The sequence below is a fragment of the Lemur catta genome, chromosome 9 (genome assembly GCF_020740605.2).
Source record: "Lemur catta isolate mLemCat1 chromosome 9, mLemCat1.pri, whole genome shotgun sequence".
NCBI lineage: Eukaryota > Metazoa > Chordata > Mammalia > Primates > Lemuridae > Lemur > Lemur catta.
In genome coordinates, this window is record NC_059136.1 from 21,245,065 (window position 1) to 21,262,083 (window position 17,019).

The 17,019-nt window shown below is 42.9% G+C and overlaps 1 protein-coding gene across 2 annotated transcripts in view; it reads left to right on the top strand.

Annotated features, from left to right (window-relative positions):
• The window catches only part of GABRA5 (gamma-aminobutyric acid type A receptor subunit alpha5), a 70,192-nt gene that overhangs the window by 16,590 nt on the left and 36,583 nt on the right, over positions 1-17,019 (top strand). For both annotated transcript variants that reach the window (XM_045561813.1, XM_045561812.1), the window contains exons 5-6: positions 633-700; positions 809-1,029. In XM_045561813.1, the coding sequence (XP_045417769.1) occupies positions 633-700; positions 809-1,029 (289 nt within the window). The remainder of the gene's footprint in view (positions 1-632; positions 701-808; positions 1,030-17,019) is intronic.

A 17,019-nucleotide genomic window follows, 5' to 3' on the forward strand; every position in this document is an offset into this window, starting at 1 on the left:
TTTTATCATTGTATATATTTCCAAGTAATTTTAAATGAACCACTAGTATCCCACAATAGGAATTTCTAACAATTCAAAATGCCATGTAAGGAGAAGTGGGCCATCCCTGTCTCAGGGCACATTTGTGGGCACTTTCTTTTATGTCCCTTCGTGGAGATCACCCAGTGCCTCCAGTTTTGATGGGAAATTCCTGTGAGTCAGTAATCCTCATTCAAAATTGTCCAACTCTTTTTAAAGCCACTATGTATGGGGAAGGCGGGGTTGTGCACTGGCATGCTGGCATTATTGCTCTGGGTTTAGAGAGGAGGAAACCCAAGCTCAGATGTTTGTGAAACCACCCAATGCCCACAGCCAGGCCTCAGCCAGCATATATTCAGGACTGCTCCCCAGGGGACAGAAGTACCATGACAGCCAAGCTGCTTTCTTTATATGATGGGTATTTTATTTCATGTTATAGTTTGGAACAGCTTGGCTTCATTTGGTATTTGTCGAGTCCTCCAAATTTACCAAACACATTGTAAAAGCCCCCTGGTTGCAAAGAGTGAAATCAGTTAATAGACTGAGAATACAGGGCGGTTAGGACAGCGCAGGGTGAGTCGGTGCGAGCCGAGGAACCTGTGTCTGTGTTTCAGAGCGAATCACTCAGGTGAGGACGGACATCTACGTCACCAGCTTCGGCCCGGTGTCCGACACGGAAATGGTAGGTCCCAGGGCACAGCCCCACGCAGACAATTCTAAATAAACGCTGAAAGGAACTGCTAAGAACTCTTGTACTCTGACGTCACCTCGTTGCCTTCCTTTGCATTAGGAATATACCATAGATGTGTTTTTCCGACAAAGCTGGAAAGATGAAAGGCTTCGGTTTAAGGGGCCCATGCAGCGCCTCCCGCTCAACAACCTTCTTGCCAGCAAGATCTGGACCCCAGACACGTTCTTCCACAACGGGAAGAAGTCCATCGCGCACAACATGACCACGCCCAACAAGCTGCTGCGGCTGGAGGACGACGGCACGCTGCTCTACACCATGCGGTGAGCGCGGGTGCGGGGCACAGGGACGGTGCGGGACAGACGCAGCGGCCCGTCCTCGTCCAAGGGCCATGCAGCAGGATTGTTAGGAGGATGGGTTTGAGGATTGCATCGTGTGTGTCTTGGGCATTTTTCACCTTGAGATCCACCCACAGAAATATCAGGTACATTCTGTCCCTTGGCTGCCCTAGGTCCATGTCAGTTTGTTATTTGTACTTATTTATTTGGTTAAAGCTCAAGAGCATCTTTGGAATAGTGACCCAGATAATGTCAGATAGGGAGCATTTATTTTATCAAGATTGTATTTAAAAATCTAAGAGGATTCTTTTTTTTTTTTTTTTTGGTTGCAGTTGTGTTTTTTGGATGTTTTAACAGACTGTTTCTCACATGCTTTGATAACATTCCAACGCTGGGGTTAATTTTTAGCATTTCTAATTTAAAATGACCATTAGTTATTTTTTAAAATTCTGAATTATTCATTGTCCTTGAGTAAATCAATAAATTGGCCAGCAAGAAAGGCTTCTTTATAGCTTTTCAAAGTTTCCATGGTGGGTCTAAGTATGCTTCAAAAAATATTTTTAAATTAATAAAAAAAGCCTGAAAGCCAAGTTTTTTTAAAAAAACAAAAAACAAAAAAACCCATGCATGTAGGTAGACATTATTGGAATTTCTCTATCTTGCTACAATTTTTCACAATAAACTTTATATTTAAAAGAAATAATCATAGTAGAAAATAACATTGATACTGTCACCTTCAGAGGCTGTGTTTCCTGTATGTTCTGAGGTAGTGGTCCCCAGCCTTTTTGTCGCCAGGGATGGGTTTCATGGAAGACAGTTTTTCCACAGACTGGGGTGGAGTGGAGGGTGGGAGGCGGAGTTCAGGCAGTGATGTGAGCAATGGGGAGCTGCTGTAAATACAGATGAAGCTTTGCTCCCTTGCCCACTCCTCACCTCCTGCTGTGTGCCCCACCAGTTCCTCAGTTTCATGGAAGACAATTTTTTCATGGATTGCAGTGGGAGTTGGGGCTGGTGGAGCTCTACAGCCCAGTCCCCAACATGCCATGGACTGGTACTGGTCCTTGATCTGGGGATTGGGGACCACAGTTCTGAGGAACACTTTGACACACTGTGTCCTGAACCTATTTGACAGTAGGACTTGATTTTTCTTGTACCAATCCCATAAGGAGCTGTGTGATGAGTGAGCCTATAACATACATATTGGCATTTCATGCCATTCCTCATGCTTGGCTTTTCCTTACATTGACCTGGAACATGTTTTGCTCATGGATGGAGACATGAGTTGTGAACATCGGTGTCCTTGGACGATGCCTTCTCAATAAAGAGAAGTATGTTGAAAAGCTGAAAAACGTTGCCAGGGTTGAGAATAAGTCCTTAGTCATCCTTCTGTGGAAAAGCAGGGGCACAGAGAGAGACTGAGCACAGAAAGCGAGTGTGGAGAGTCGAAGGTGTTGGATGATCCTAGGGGGTCATGGGAGGAATGATTGGATGTGGCTATTGTGAGGGTCCCTGTGTTCTGTTCATAGAATAAAAATACCCACAGTCCTCATTGGACAGTGGTCCTTGGTTTTCATCACTGAGAGACTGTAGCTAGGTCCAAAGCCTGAAAGGTATATCACAAAATATGCAGCTCTAATTCTAGAAGACAATGTGGTGTTCTTGTCTGGCGCATTATTGCCTGAATGGGCTGGGGAGTTAGGCCTGGTGTTTAGAAGGGGAAGAGGCAGGAGGGGGGCCTCTTACTGAGCTCTGTGTACCAGGCAACTTCACAGACATGGAATCCTTCAGTCCTCAAACAGCCCTGTCAGCCAGGTGACACTGTGACCACTAACAGGAGAGTAAGGCTCAGAGGTGTTTGGAAAGCAGCCCAAAGTCACACAGCTAGTGAGAGGACAACAGGAATTTGAGCTTGGGTCTGAGGAATATCCTTGTTTAATCCACCACATTTGAAAATTGGAGGGATACAGCATTATTAGATATAGGCTGGCCTTCTTACTACTCTCCTCAGAATGTCATGCCCAGAAGGAAGCTGGAGAGAGGTGAGAAGCAGAGTAATTATTGGCTGTTTATGCAGAGGAAGTCAGCTAATGAGTTGCTAAGTTGGTAATGAGTTTTCCTTTTCAGTCATATACAACATTTGGAAAGTGGAAATAGTTCCACTTCCAAGTGTTATGAATTTTAATGGGATAGAGCTATGGCTATGATGCGATAGCATTTCTACCTATTGATTTTGGGAAGATGGTGAAATGGCGATACACATTACTGGTGGAATATAAATCACTCCATGGACGGTGATCTGATGCCCTCACCCCATTATCGAGGGCTTCTGTGGCTATGCCTTTCTGATCAGCTCTGGGCCACACCTGTCAAGCCGTGTAAAAGCAACAATATGCTTTGATCTAGTAATTCCCACGTAGTATCTGTCTGAAGGAAATAACTAGGCATATGGACGAAGCTTCATACACAGAGGTGTCTATTATGATATTACTTGTGATACCAGCCATTGGAGAAATATAAAAATTTGATAAGTTTCTCGAATAAAATTGCATCTTTAAATTTTTTTTTTTACTTTGGACCTAATTTAAAAAAATGAAACATGGAAGCATAGAACAAATTAGGGTTTATGTAGTGTCCTTTTAACCTAAGACAAATATCTACAAATGTTTGCAAAAGTACAATTACCATCTCATAAAAAGTAACTCCATGGAAATTATTGTACTTGAATAGGATTTTTAAAATTTTTTCCCTTTTATTTTTAGTTGATACATAATAATTGTACATATGTTTGAGATACAGAGTGCTAGTTTGATATGTGTATACCATGTGTAATGATCAAATCAGGGTGATTACCATACCCATCACCTCAAACATTCATCATTTCTTTGTGTTGTGAACATTCAAAATCCTCTCTTGGAGCTTTTTGAAAATATACAATAAATCATAGTTAACCATAGTGAATAGGATTTTTTGTGGAAAATCCTCACCATTCTCCAGAAATCCTTTAAATTAGTATTCAGAGATACACACAATTGAGCCAGATGGAATTCTTTACATAGGTGATTCAAAAGAAGCCAAAGGAATGTAAGCCCTGGATGCTATTTGTTCCCAAAATGTCTGGCAAAAAGCCAAAGGCACTTGCCTGGCACTAAATCACACTGTTGGTTTTGAAGAACTGTCTACCCTCAGTGGGTCATTCATTTACTGGGTCTGAAGCTAAATTTCATCAGTTGCTCAGAGCAAAGCCCAGAGAGAGTGGCAAACATTTACCATTGGATCCTCAAGAGCATGCTTATAAAGTATGATCTGCTGTAAAAGCCATCGCCAGAGCTCTGCTTCCAACATTGCCTAATAAATACGTGTATTCCTTGAATGGCCACTTGGGGGTGGCATTGTCACATTTTTGCTTGGTCATCAGCGGATAGCATTCAATAGCATCTATTTTAGTATAATAGGTAACTTGAAGAAAATTATTTATGTTATACATGTTTGATTTGTGGGTAATATATTTGAAGGAAATTATACATCTATATCTGGAAATTTTTAACTAGACACTGAGATGTGTTTGTGTATACGTACAAGCACATATATCTATACATACATATACCAGTGTCTAGTTAAAAACTTCTTTCATAAAACCAACAGATACATTGGCTGACTCTTGAAATTTTTAAGGTAACACTTATTTTTTATTGGAAAGAATTAAAATATGATTTAAAAATTTGTAAAACATGGAAAATCACAAAATATGGAATATGGTTATGAAAACATCAAGACCGAAGAGAACCAATGTTAACATTTTGGTGTGTGTCGTGTATATGTGTCTCTGTGTGTAGACACACATGAATACATGTGTGTATATCTGCGTTTATATGCACATAGTTTCCTATAGTTTTCTTGTGGTCTCATTCTCTGAAAACTGTTTCGTAAGTAGCTTTGTAATTTATAATATACAGTATTGAAAATATTTTCCCATGCCATTAAATATTGTTCTGAAACTTTGTGATACATCACATTCCATCATGTGGTGATCCTGTCTTTATATAGTTTCTAACAAAGATTCCTGTTATTTCCATTTTTTCCCTCTGTGGTAACATGGTGATGCAAGCCCTTTCAATAAATCCCAGGAACTGGATAAAACATAAATCTTTTAATACAAATTTTCAAACTGTTCTCTAGAAAAAAATATAGCAATTTTATTCCCACTAACGATGGGAGGAGCAGTTCCCTCTATTACTTCCTCCCTGACACTATATATATGAAAATGAAGCGTCAACCCATTTTGCTACATAAGATGCAATTAGCAACCAGTCTATTAAAAAAGCATGCGTAACAGTTACTCATCTCAGGATTTCTAGTACATCAGCTTTGTTCTTTTCCTTGGGGACATATGTCTTACAGAGCTCCCTTGTCCTGACTTAATTTAGAAGGAGCCTCGTTCCCAAGGTTGGAGACATGGAGTCTGACTTACACGCTACTGCTCTCACCTCTGTCTGCTCTGGCTGGGCTCCCCGAGGCAAGCACCCACACCCTCCCTCACTTCCTCAGTCGCTGAAGACCGGCTGCCTCCCACACATCTCCCTGGGAGCCTCTGCCTTGCACCAACATGCTGCCTCCCTGCTTCGGCTCTTGGTCCTCTAGGTGTGGTAGGAGCATTTTGCAAACTGCAATTGATTTCCCAAAGTTCCGTGTTCTCCCACTGAGTATCTTTGGAAAATTACTGTGGCAATCATGTATGATACATGTGTGACACTCATGTATGATCCATGTGTGAACTCCTGTGGAGTGCCATATAGTACTAGTGCCTGGTGGAGGAGGAACTTAACACGTGTTTGTGGAGGAATGAATGATAATGGAATGAATGAGACACCGTTTCTTATACAGGGCAATCTCACTGTTTAGACCTCAGTATGAGGGATTTAGCAGAACCAGAGAGAGCTTCTCTTTCACAGATAAGAGCAGTGTTTAGGTTTATCCCAGTTTTATAAAGAGGTTTATGTTTGGCTAAAAAATTGTACTTGCAGCATACAAATGAGGCTATTTTAACACATATTTCTTGCATAGTTGGTTAGAAAACATGACCAGAAATGTTGTGGGTCTGTTGTGAAGGTTGTTCTGCAGTAATTTCAGTCATTCAACCTAGTGCGGCCATTCTTCCAACTGTTAAGTACACATCTCACAAAGGACATTTCATCGTTTACAAATGGACCACCTCCAGCACAGTTTTGCTTTCTTAGTTCCAGACCCCCCAAAAATTGTGGACACCCTCAGTTCTAGTGAGAGAGAAGCCAGATTCCTGGTGTAGCTCTCGCCTGGCCAGAGCAGGGACCTTCTTGAACAGAGCCACATGCATGCTAAGGGCCACCTCCTCCTCCAGGCTTCAGGGTATCTCTAGTGACCTCTCCTCAGAGCTGGGATGTGGCAGGCTACTGTCTCAGCTGCAGGCCTCCCAGCTCAAGCCTCACAGAGAAAAGACCCAGACACTCAGTTATAGCTGAGTGGAAAGAACCACTTGAGCTCATCTGCTAATTAATTTGAGAAAACGTATGTGGCCTTAGTTATGTGCTAGGTGCTTCAGAATATATAAACTCATTGAATCCACAGAACGCTGTTAAGAATTTGGTACCGTCATTATCCCCATTCACAGATGAGGCAAATGCAGCAGGTGAAAGTGAATGCACAGGAATTAACCTATCAATAAAGCTCAAATTCCCAAACCTGCCTGCCTCGCCCTGTGTTAATACAATATCTAAGAAACCTGTGGCAGGAGGCTGTGCTTGCTGTTCAGCCCGCAGAGCCTCCTGGGGTGACGCCACGCCTGCTTACGTTGAGGGGAAGACAGGACAGAGGGTTCAGAGCGCCAGGAAAGCACTGCCGTCACAGAAGTGCTCTCAGGGAAAACAAAGTGTTGCATTTCTGGTGAGTGTTCCCAAGGCCACTTGGTGGGTCTGCGGCTGCCTCGAGGTTGCTCAGAGCTGGGGAACTTGTCCTTACCTTGCTCACCCCCCCAGCAAGCAGCCACCTACACCTGCCTCCAAGGCTCTGGGACACCTGGGCCCTGAGTCACGTCAGAGGGCAGCTGAAGGGAGATCTATTCTGTGGTCACCTGGAAAAAGGTGGTCCTCCTAGTAGGCTGAAATTGCTGGTCTCATCTCATGCGTACTCCAGGCCTTAGGTTTGTGGCAACCCATTAATTTTAGCCAGGTAGGAGAAAATTCAGAGCAGTCACTGTCTCACAGTTATGTACTAAGGCAGTAAGGATTTCTGGATTTACCCTGAAAACAATTAGGCATTTGCCTGATGCTTATGGAGAAGGAGGATGTGGCCGGGTCCTCCATGCCTCCAAAGCGTTTCCCAGGTGCCGGGGAATCTTGAATTCTGTGCACCCCATAGACCAGCAGTAGCCAGCTGCTTTCTCCTGTAACTCAGATGAGCATGTGAAGGGTTCACAGCCAGGGAACTCCAGGAATTCTTGGGCTTCTGTGAAGGTTTAAAATACTTCGAGTGTTACAATCTTTTAATCGGGGTGATCTTTCTAAAGCATTTTAGAAGTATGAATGATCAAATAAACTAAGAATATTTCCATAGATATCTAACATGAAACTCATACACATTGCTAATCAAATTTTTATTATTGAACTTAGTTTTTTTCCCCAGTAGAGTCTAAGTCTTTTTTTTTGTGTAATGCTTCAAGCAATAGTAATAAAGTCGATAAATACACACGGTTAAAGATAAGCATTGTTATTGTCTGTTAGTGTGAAAACAGAGAAGAAAAAGGACTTGGGGTAGAACAGCAGGAGGGGCAGTTTGTGCAGGGAGCAGGCAAGGTCAGGAGAGGCCTCCCTTAGCAAGTCGGTTCCCTGGGAGGTGGGGAGGTGAGAGGAGGAGTGTGGGGGGTGTCAGGGCTCAGCACTTCTAAGGAGACAAGCAAAGGCCAGTTTGTGGAGTCAAGTGCATCCTAACTCACTGGGGACCCCTGCAGGGATTTAAATTGAGGGATCTGCTGCCTTGTGGAATAAAACAGTTTGGAGGATCAAGATCCAGGTGGAGTGAAGTGCTCAGGTGGGGTAGGTGATGCCACGTCCGGGAGAGAGATGAAGGCAGCTCTGTGGAAGGCAGGTGCTCTGGATGGGGGAGAAATGGACAGAGTCTGTGACATTTTGGAGGAGAACTGACGGGACTTGTTGATAGATTTGAAATGGGGGGGACATATGGGAGGTGTCCGCAGGTCTGTCTTACAAAAGTAGTGCTGTTCCCTGAGATGATGACTTGAAGGAGCGAATGTATGGGAACACTGGAAGGGCACCAGGGCTTTCTCCAGGGGGTCAGGGAAATGTCGAATTCTGTTTTAAATATGTTGCCCTTGTGCGATCCCTGAACGGAGACACCTAGCACAAATAGATGCAATCGGCCTAGACGTTTTCAGTTGGACTCTCAGCCAAAGGGCATGTTACTAAAGCCTTTGCCCGGGTGCCCACCTGCCGGGACCCATCCCCGGGCAGCGGTTGTCACAGGCCAGCTGGAGCCCAGCTTAGGGCCTGGCAGATGCCAGCCTTTCCTGGCAGGGGTTGGAGCCCACCTTTGTCCAGGTGAGTGGGGGCCGTGAGAGTATTGTTTGTGGGGATGCGTTGGGGACGCAAGAGTGTGTGGTGTGTGTGGGTGAGTGTGAATCTGTGGGTGTGAGTGGGTGTGTGTGTCCAGGGCATGGGCTTTAATCCTCTAACTAAAGTACACTATTAAGTGGGGGAGAGGCAAGGCATCTGTCTGGGCTCCTCTCCAGTGTGTTCATTTAAACAAACTAGCAGAGGCCGTGGAGCAGAACTTCCCTGGTCCCCTCCCTCACCCAGGCCCTAATTCAGCCTCTGCTGCTTGCCCACTTGGCCCATCCCTTTGTCTACTGGAAGTTTTATTTACAAAGTGCATGCAGAGCCTTCAGCTGCTCACCCTGGAGTCCTGCAGAGGGAGGCAGGCGACCTGGGGACACTCTGTGATTGTGCAGGGCTGTGTGGTGGGCTGTGGGTCCCAGCCCAGGAGGCGGAGTGGCTGGGCAAGGGCTGGAGCTGCCGGCCGGCTAGACACAGGGATCAGTGTGAGCAGAAGTGCGGGCGTGGGAATTGGTGTGAATAGTACAAAGTGTTTCCTTGAGGGGCCGGTGCAGGCCAGTCAGGGAGTAGCAGGAAATGAGACCGGGAGGTGCACCAGGACCCGAGGATTCAAGACTAGTTACTTTTGGTTGGGCCTTTGGGAACTGCTAGGGCGAGGGCCGGAGCCTTTCCTGAGCCCCCACAGGCCAGGCAGTGCCACGTGTGGCCAGTCCCTCTGCGGCCGTCTGTGCAGTAGGTATGACTCCTTTCCTTTGCCAGTGAGAAAGTCGCCAGGCCTGAGGCCGAAGCAAAGCCTCAGTGTGAGGAAGCCCTGCCCAGACAGCAGGGCAGGACCCTGCACCTGCAGACCGGGACCCGCACGCAGAGCCATGGCATTCGTGCTGCAAGTGTCAAAATGAAAACCTGGGAGGGGTTCTGTTTCCATCCAACAGTACACTTCTCTCTGAGTGCTTTTACTTCTTACAGCAAAACTAGCAAAGCTCCTGGAACATGTACCTTGTCCCCAGACAGGACAGCTGTGCGTGCTGGGTCCCCCACTGCACAGAAACTGCCGCCACTCAGTGTCTCCGTTCTCATCCGTGAGGTCTAAGTCATCCCTGCAGGCGTCGGGGGGTCAGTGGGGGCCGTTCTGAGATGATCACGATCCTGAGATAGCCGCTGCGTGAGGGCTCCTGCCTGCAGCCCCGGTACACGCACACTGATTTCCTCCTGGCGCCAAGTTGTTGTACTTCCCTCCTCCCTAGGTAGAAGCTGCTCCAGCGTGATTAGGGATCTGGTGAGATCCAGTTTCCCCTGGGTGTTCCTTCATCTGAGTCTCTTGGCTTTCGTCATTCTTTCTTGCATCATCCTGTGTCTTCCTGTGTTCTTGGGTAACAGAGCTGTTCGTGTCCCCTCTCTTTAGAAGTAAAATCCGTTATTTGCAGCCGCTGGCAGTCTGTTATGTGCTCTTTTCCAAGGAGGTTGGGCATATGTTTTTGCCCTATTTTGTACATGATTGAACTGAGACTTGGGATTTTTCCAAAGCCCCAAGGACCCAAAGGCACAGCTGGGCTCACAGAATATCAGTTTTCTCCAATGTTTTTTCTTCCAGTCTCAGTCTTGGGTATCTTTTCCGAAAATCCATTAGTTTCCATGAGTCCACCTTCTGTCTATTTACTTACATGCTTTAAAACGCACTCCAGCCTTGGTTCCATTCTCTGTGGCCCTAGGACAGGTCCTCATCCGTAGGGACCAAGGTCTGAAACGCAGCCAGGAGTTTGTCTCCAGCCGCAGCTGCTTGCCTAGCTGCTCTGTGCTGACCAGGCAGGGCCATTTGTCACTGGCTGTTTTTCACTCTTTCTCTACCTCAGGGCACTCGCTGGTCCTCAGGTCCTTCCCCCACCCGCCACTCATTCAGGCCCCTTCCTCAGCCCCAAGAGCTGCACCTTCACTGGCTGGTTCCTTGTTCTCAGTTTCTCTCTCCTATAATATTATTCCTTCTGAATACAGACGCCAAGACCCTTGTAAAGGACCACCTGGACTTACCCTGTCAAGGATTTACAGCTTGTTAACTAACTTGAAAATTCTTGATTGCACTCTAACATCTGTGCAGGCTCTGGCACTATTCTGCTTGGGCTGGAATCCTAACTCCGCCACTAATTGCATGACTTGGGAGAAGTTACCTAACTGCTCTGTGCCTGTGGGAGTGAGATAATACCCATCTCCCAGGGCTGTTGGAAATACAAGTGGAAAGAGCTTTTCCACGGTGCCTGAGCCAGAGATGTCTAACCTTGTTAGCCACGTGGGTACGGGGTCTCCATAAGAGCCGCACCTCCATGCAGAGAGGTGAGGCGCCCTGCTCACTGCCCCGTGGTTTCGCTTCCTTCCCAACCTACTTCATTCCACCCTTCAGTTGTTGCCCAAGTGCCGGTTGTCCTGGAACCCAGCACCTCTCACCACTCCTTTGTCTGACATCACACGGAGGCTTAAAAACGACGTGGAATATATTTTCTTCCTTTATAAGGGCTCTGAGGTGTGTTCGTGTACCTGTGTTAATGTTGTCTCCAAAGAAGCAAAAATGTATTGGTGTCTCTGCAAAGTAGCCAAAAATAGGTTTGCAGAATATCTCATGAGAGGCGTATGAAATAGAACATAATTTCTCTTAAGAATTCAAAAGTTGTAACCGCCTTTTTAATGTCACTGTCCAGCAATCACAATTTAACTCATTACAGATTTCCTCACTTTCTCTGTCGCTCTCTGCCATCATTTGTCACCCCAGAAACCCAGTGGGGCCGCAGGTGAGATGGAATGAATTGGGTATGATTATAGGCTGAATTCTGTTGCTCCCAAATTCTTATCTTGAAATCTGAACCCCTCAGTATGTCAGAATGTGACTGTATTTGCAAATGGGGTCTTTAAAGAGGTAATTAATTTAGCTCGAGGTCACTAGGGTGGACCCCCATCCATCATGACTGAGTCCTTATTACAAGAGATTAGGACCCAGACACACACAGGGAAGAGCGTGGGAACACACAGGGAGCAGACGCCATCTACAGGCCTCAGAAGGAACCCAACTGGCCCACACCTTGATCTCAAACTTACAGCCTCCAGAACTGTGAGAAAACACGTTTCTGTTGTTTAAGCCACCCAGTCTGTGGTGCTTTGCTATGGCAGCCCCAGCAAACTAACACAGATACCAACAAGAGGCTGCAGCGCTGTAGCAAGAGCCCTAACACACTACGCGTGAGCTGTAACAGCTTCACATTCAAGGTGTCTATCCACTTCTTTAGAAACTTGACAGAAGTACAGTACCCACTGATAGAATTTAATGTTTCAGCGTTTGTACATCTTTTAATGGTAAATGCGTGGGGCCAAATGCGTCTTGTTACTGTCCCTGTCATATGCTCCCTCCCTCCACCACAAGAATCTGATTCTTTGCTGCGCTAAGTTGCACAGTGCAGACCAGTCGACACCACTTGTGAAGCAGCCTCTGTGTCCTGAAGATGCAGCTGACCCATGGAGGGGCTTTTTAGTGCCTGTTTTATCACACTGTTTGCTAAAAATTAGTTCACCTCTTCTAAGCTGATAACACTTGGCCATTGGTAACTCTGAGCTCAATAATTTAAGTGATAGCAAGAATAACCTGCCCTTCCCTCATCCACAGAAACTCCAGACAGTTCCAGAATATTTGCCTGACCACTTAGGGGAATGATAGACTGTCACAAAATGAGTTGCCACAGTGGAAATAGAGATTTAGAGTCAGACCTCTATCATGGAAATTGAGAGGAACGATACTGATTGGCAGACAGGTAGAAAATCTCTGTTGAGTCTCCAAATATGGAAAAACAAACCCTCCCTGCGCAGTGAGTAAAGGCCAACACAAAAGTTAACCCACATCCTTGCATTGTGGAAGATGCTGCACGGCCACTCTGGTGAGGCTGCTTCGGGTGGCCTTCTGAGTGTCACTTAGACCTGCAATCTCCAACCCCGGGCTGCAGACTGTGCCAGTCCATGGCCTGTTAGGAACCAGGTCACACAGCAGGAGGTGAGTGGTGGGAGAGTGAGTGAAGTTTCATCTGTATTTACAGCCGCTCCCCATCGCTCACATCACAGGCTGAACTCCACCTCTGCACCCCCTCTCTCCCAGGGCCATGAAAAAATTGTCTTCCGTGAAACCGGTCCCTGGTGCCAAACGGTTGGAGGCCACTGACTTAGACATCATGTTTCTCTCTGTCCACTCACATCCCCTTTCTCTCAGCTCCACAAAGGAAGGATGTGGTGTCATCATTTGAAAAATCCTGGTTGTTAAAGCAAAGCATTTTAAGTGGCATTGTAAATACCAGCTCAAAGTGTTAATTCCTTCTTTGAGGCGTTCAGAGTTCTGGAGGCAGGACTCAGGGACTGGACACAGCAGCACCTACAGTGTGGAAGTCTGGCACTTGGGGTCGGGGCCCTGTGAGCTTTCGGGTCACTAGTCAGCCTGCCCTCTGACCTGCCCATAAGCCCAGCAAACTGTTGTCTTTGACATCTCTATTTCATTTATCCAATCTTTGTTGTTTCCTTTCTTCATTTAGCTTTGGGCTCAATTTGCTCTTCTGTTTCTAGTTCCTGAATGTATAAATTTAGGTTATTGATTTGAAAACTTTCTTTTTCTCTTTAGTGTAGCCATTTACAGCTGTAAATTCTACTCTGAGCACTGCCTTTGCTACATCACATAAGTTTTGATAGGTTGTGTTATTTTCATTTATTTCAAAATTGTTTTCTAATTTCTCTTATGGTACATTCTTTGACTGATTTGTTATTTGGGAATGTATTTAATTTCCACGTATTTGTGAATTTTTCAGTTTTCCTTCTGTTATTGATTTCTAGCTTCATTCCATTGTGGTCAGAGACACTTTGTATGATTTCAGAGTTTTTAAATTTGAGACTTGTTTTGTGGTTGAACAGTTGATCTGTTCCAGGCGATGCTCCCTGTGCACTTGCAGACAATGCCTATCCTGCTATCGTTGGATGGAGCGTTCTTGATATGTTTGTTAGATCCAGTTGGTTTATAGTATAGGTGAAGTCTTCTATTTTCTTGTCAATGTTCTGTCTATATGTTCTATCCATTACTGAAATTGGGGTACTGAATTCTCCAACTGTTATTGTAGAACTGTCTATTTTCCTCTGAATTCTATCAGTTTTGCTTCATATATTTTGGGGTTTCTGTTATGAGCTTCATATATGTTTATAATTTCTATATATTCTTCATGAATTGAGCCATTTATTATTATGTAATTTCTTTCTTTGTCTCTTGTAACATATTCTGTCTTAAAGCTCTCTTTGGTGATGGTTTGGATGGAATGTCTTTTTTCTTCCTTTCACTTTCAACTTTTTTGCGGTTTTGGAACTAAAGCAAGTCTCTTGTACACAATATAAAATTAGTTCGTATTTTTATATTGATTCTGCCAATATCTGTGTTTTAATTGAAGTGTTTACGTTTAATATAATTACTGACAAGGAAGGACTTATACCTTTTTTATATTTGCTTTCTATGTATCTTATTCATTTTTTGTTTCACAGGTCTTTCATGACTTACTTCTTTTGTGTTTAATTGATTTTTTTCTAGTGTACCATTTTGATTTCCATTTCATTTCTTTTACGATGTATTGTAGAATTATTTTCTTAGTGGTTACCCTGAAGATTAAAATTAACATCTAAATTTATAACAACCTAGTTTGAATTAATACTGATTTAGTTTCAGTTGTATATAAAAAAACTTTGCTCCTGTAGCTCTGTCCCCCCTTATGTGGTTTTGTCACAAATTACATCTTTATACATAGTGTGCTTATTAACATAGATTTATAATTATCATTCTATGCATTCGTCTTTTAAGTTATATAGGATAAAAAAGGGGTTACAAACCAAAAATATGATAATATTGGTTTTATATTTACCTATGTTATTAGCATTACTGATGTTCTTCATATGGCTTTGAGTTGCTGTTGAGTGTTTTATTTCTTCCTAAATGACTCATTTTATTTTATTTTATTTTATTTTTTAAATGACTCCTTTTAGCATTTATTATATGTCAAGTCAACTAGCAATGAACTCCCTATGCTTTTAAAAAATATACTTTTTTTTTGAGACAGAGCCTCGCTCTGTCACCCCAGGTAGAGTGGAGTACAGCGGCGTCATCATAGCTCACTGCAAAATGCAACTCCTGGGCTCAAGGGATCCTCCTGCTTCAGCCTCCTGAGTAGATGAAAAAAATATACTTTTAAAACAATTTATTTTTTCAAACAGTTGTAGGTTTACAGAAAAATTGAAAGTAAGGTACAGAAATGTCTCTTATACCTTCTGCTCTCTCACATGCATAGCCTTCCCCATTATTGATATCCTCCACTAGAGTGGCGTACATGTTATGATTGATGAACCTAAACTGACACATCATAATCATTCCAAGTCCATAGTTTACATTAGGATTCACTCTTGGTGTTGTGTATTCTATGGGTTTGGACACATGTATAATGTCATATATCTGCCATGATAGTATCACATGGAGTATTATTGCTCATCGAAAATTCCTCTGTATTTCACCTATTTATCCCTCCCTCCCCCAAACCCCTGGCAACCACTGATATTTTTACTTTCTTCATAGCTTTGCTTTTTCCCAGAATGTCAAATAGTTGGAATCATACTGTATGTGGCATTTTTAAACTGGCCTCTTTCACTTAATAATATGCATTTAAGTTTCCTCCATATCTTTTCATAGGTTGAGAGCTCGCTCTTTTTTCTTTTTGCATGGAATAATACTGCATTGTCTAGATGTACTACAGTTTATCCATTCATCTATGGAAGAACATCTTGATTGCTTCCAAGTCTTGGCAGTTATAAATAAAGCTGCTATAAACATTCATGTGAAAGCTTTTGTGTACACATAAGCTTTCAGTTCTTTTGGGTAAATACCAAGGAGCACAATTGCTGTATTGCATGGTAAGAGTTGGTTTAGTTTTAGAAGAAGCTGCCAAGTTGCCTTACAAAGTGGCTGAACCAATTTGCATTCGCATCAGCAATTTTCTGCTCTACATCTTATCCAGCATTTGGGGTTGTGAGTGTTCTGGATTTGGGCCATCCAGTAGGTGTGTAGTGATATATAAGTGTTGTTTTAATTTGCATTTTCCTGATGACATATTTGTAAAGCATCTTTTCATATGCTTGTTTGCCATCTGTATATCTTTTTCTGGTGAGGTGTCTGTTAAGGTCTTCTATCATTTTTAAATTGGGTTTTCTTATAGTTGAGTTTTCAGAGTTCTTTGTATATTTTGGATAATGGTTCTTTGTCATATATGTCTTCTGCAAGTATTTTCTCCCCATACGTGGTTTGTCTTTTCATTCTTTTGATAGTATCCTTCACAGAGCAGAAATTTTTAATTTTAGGAAGTTCAAATTTTTTTTCTTTCCTGGACTGTGCCTTTGGTGTCTTATCTAAAAAGTCATTACCAATCCCAAATTCATTTAGATTTTACCTTACATGATAGGAGTTTTATAGTTTTTCATTTGCCATTTAGATCTTTGATCCATTTTGAGAAATTTTTTGTGAAGCGTGTGAGGTCAATGTCTAGGTTAATCTTTATGCAAGTGTATGCCCCTTTGTTCCAGCATTATTTGTTGAGAAGACTATCTTTTCTTCAGTGTATTGCCTTTGTTCTTTTGTCAATTATCAGTTGACTATATATTTTGGGGTGTTTATTTCTGGACTCTATTCTACTACATTTATCTAGTTGTTTATTCTTTCACTAATTCTGCACTATCTTGATTACTGTGGCTTTATAATAAGTCTTGAATTGGGTATTGTTGGTCCTTCAACTTCGTTGTTCTTCAAGATTGTGCTGGCTATTCTAGATCATTTCACTCTTCATATCAACATTAGAATCAGCTTGTTAGTAGCCACAAAATAACTATCTGGGATTTTGATTGGAATTGCATCAAATCTATAGATCAAGTTGGGAAAACCTGACGTCTTGATAATATTTAGTCTTCCTATCCATGAACATGGAATTTCTCTCCATTTATTTAGTTCTTCTTTGATTTCTTCTATCAGAATTTTCTTGTTTCCCTCATATATATTGCATACATATTTTGTTAGATTTATTCCTAAATATTTCAGTTTTGGGGTGCTAATGTAAATGGAATTGTGTGTTAAATATAAAATTCCATTTGTTCATTGCTGCTATGTAATAAAATACTTGACTTATGTGTATTGAACTTGTATCAGCAACATTGCTCTATTCACTTATTAGTTCCAGAAGTTTTCTTGTTGTTGTTGATTCTTTCATATTTTCTACATAGATAATCATGTCATATGCACCAAAGAGCAATTTTATTTCTTTGTTCCCAATCTATATACCTTTTA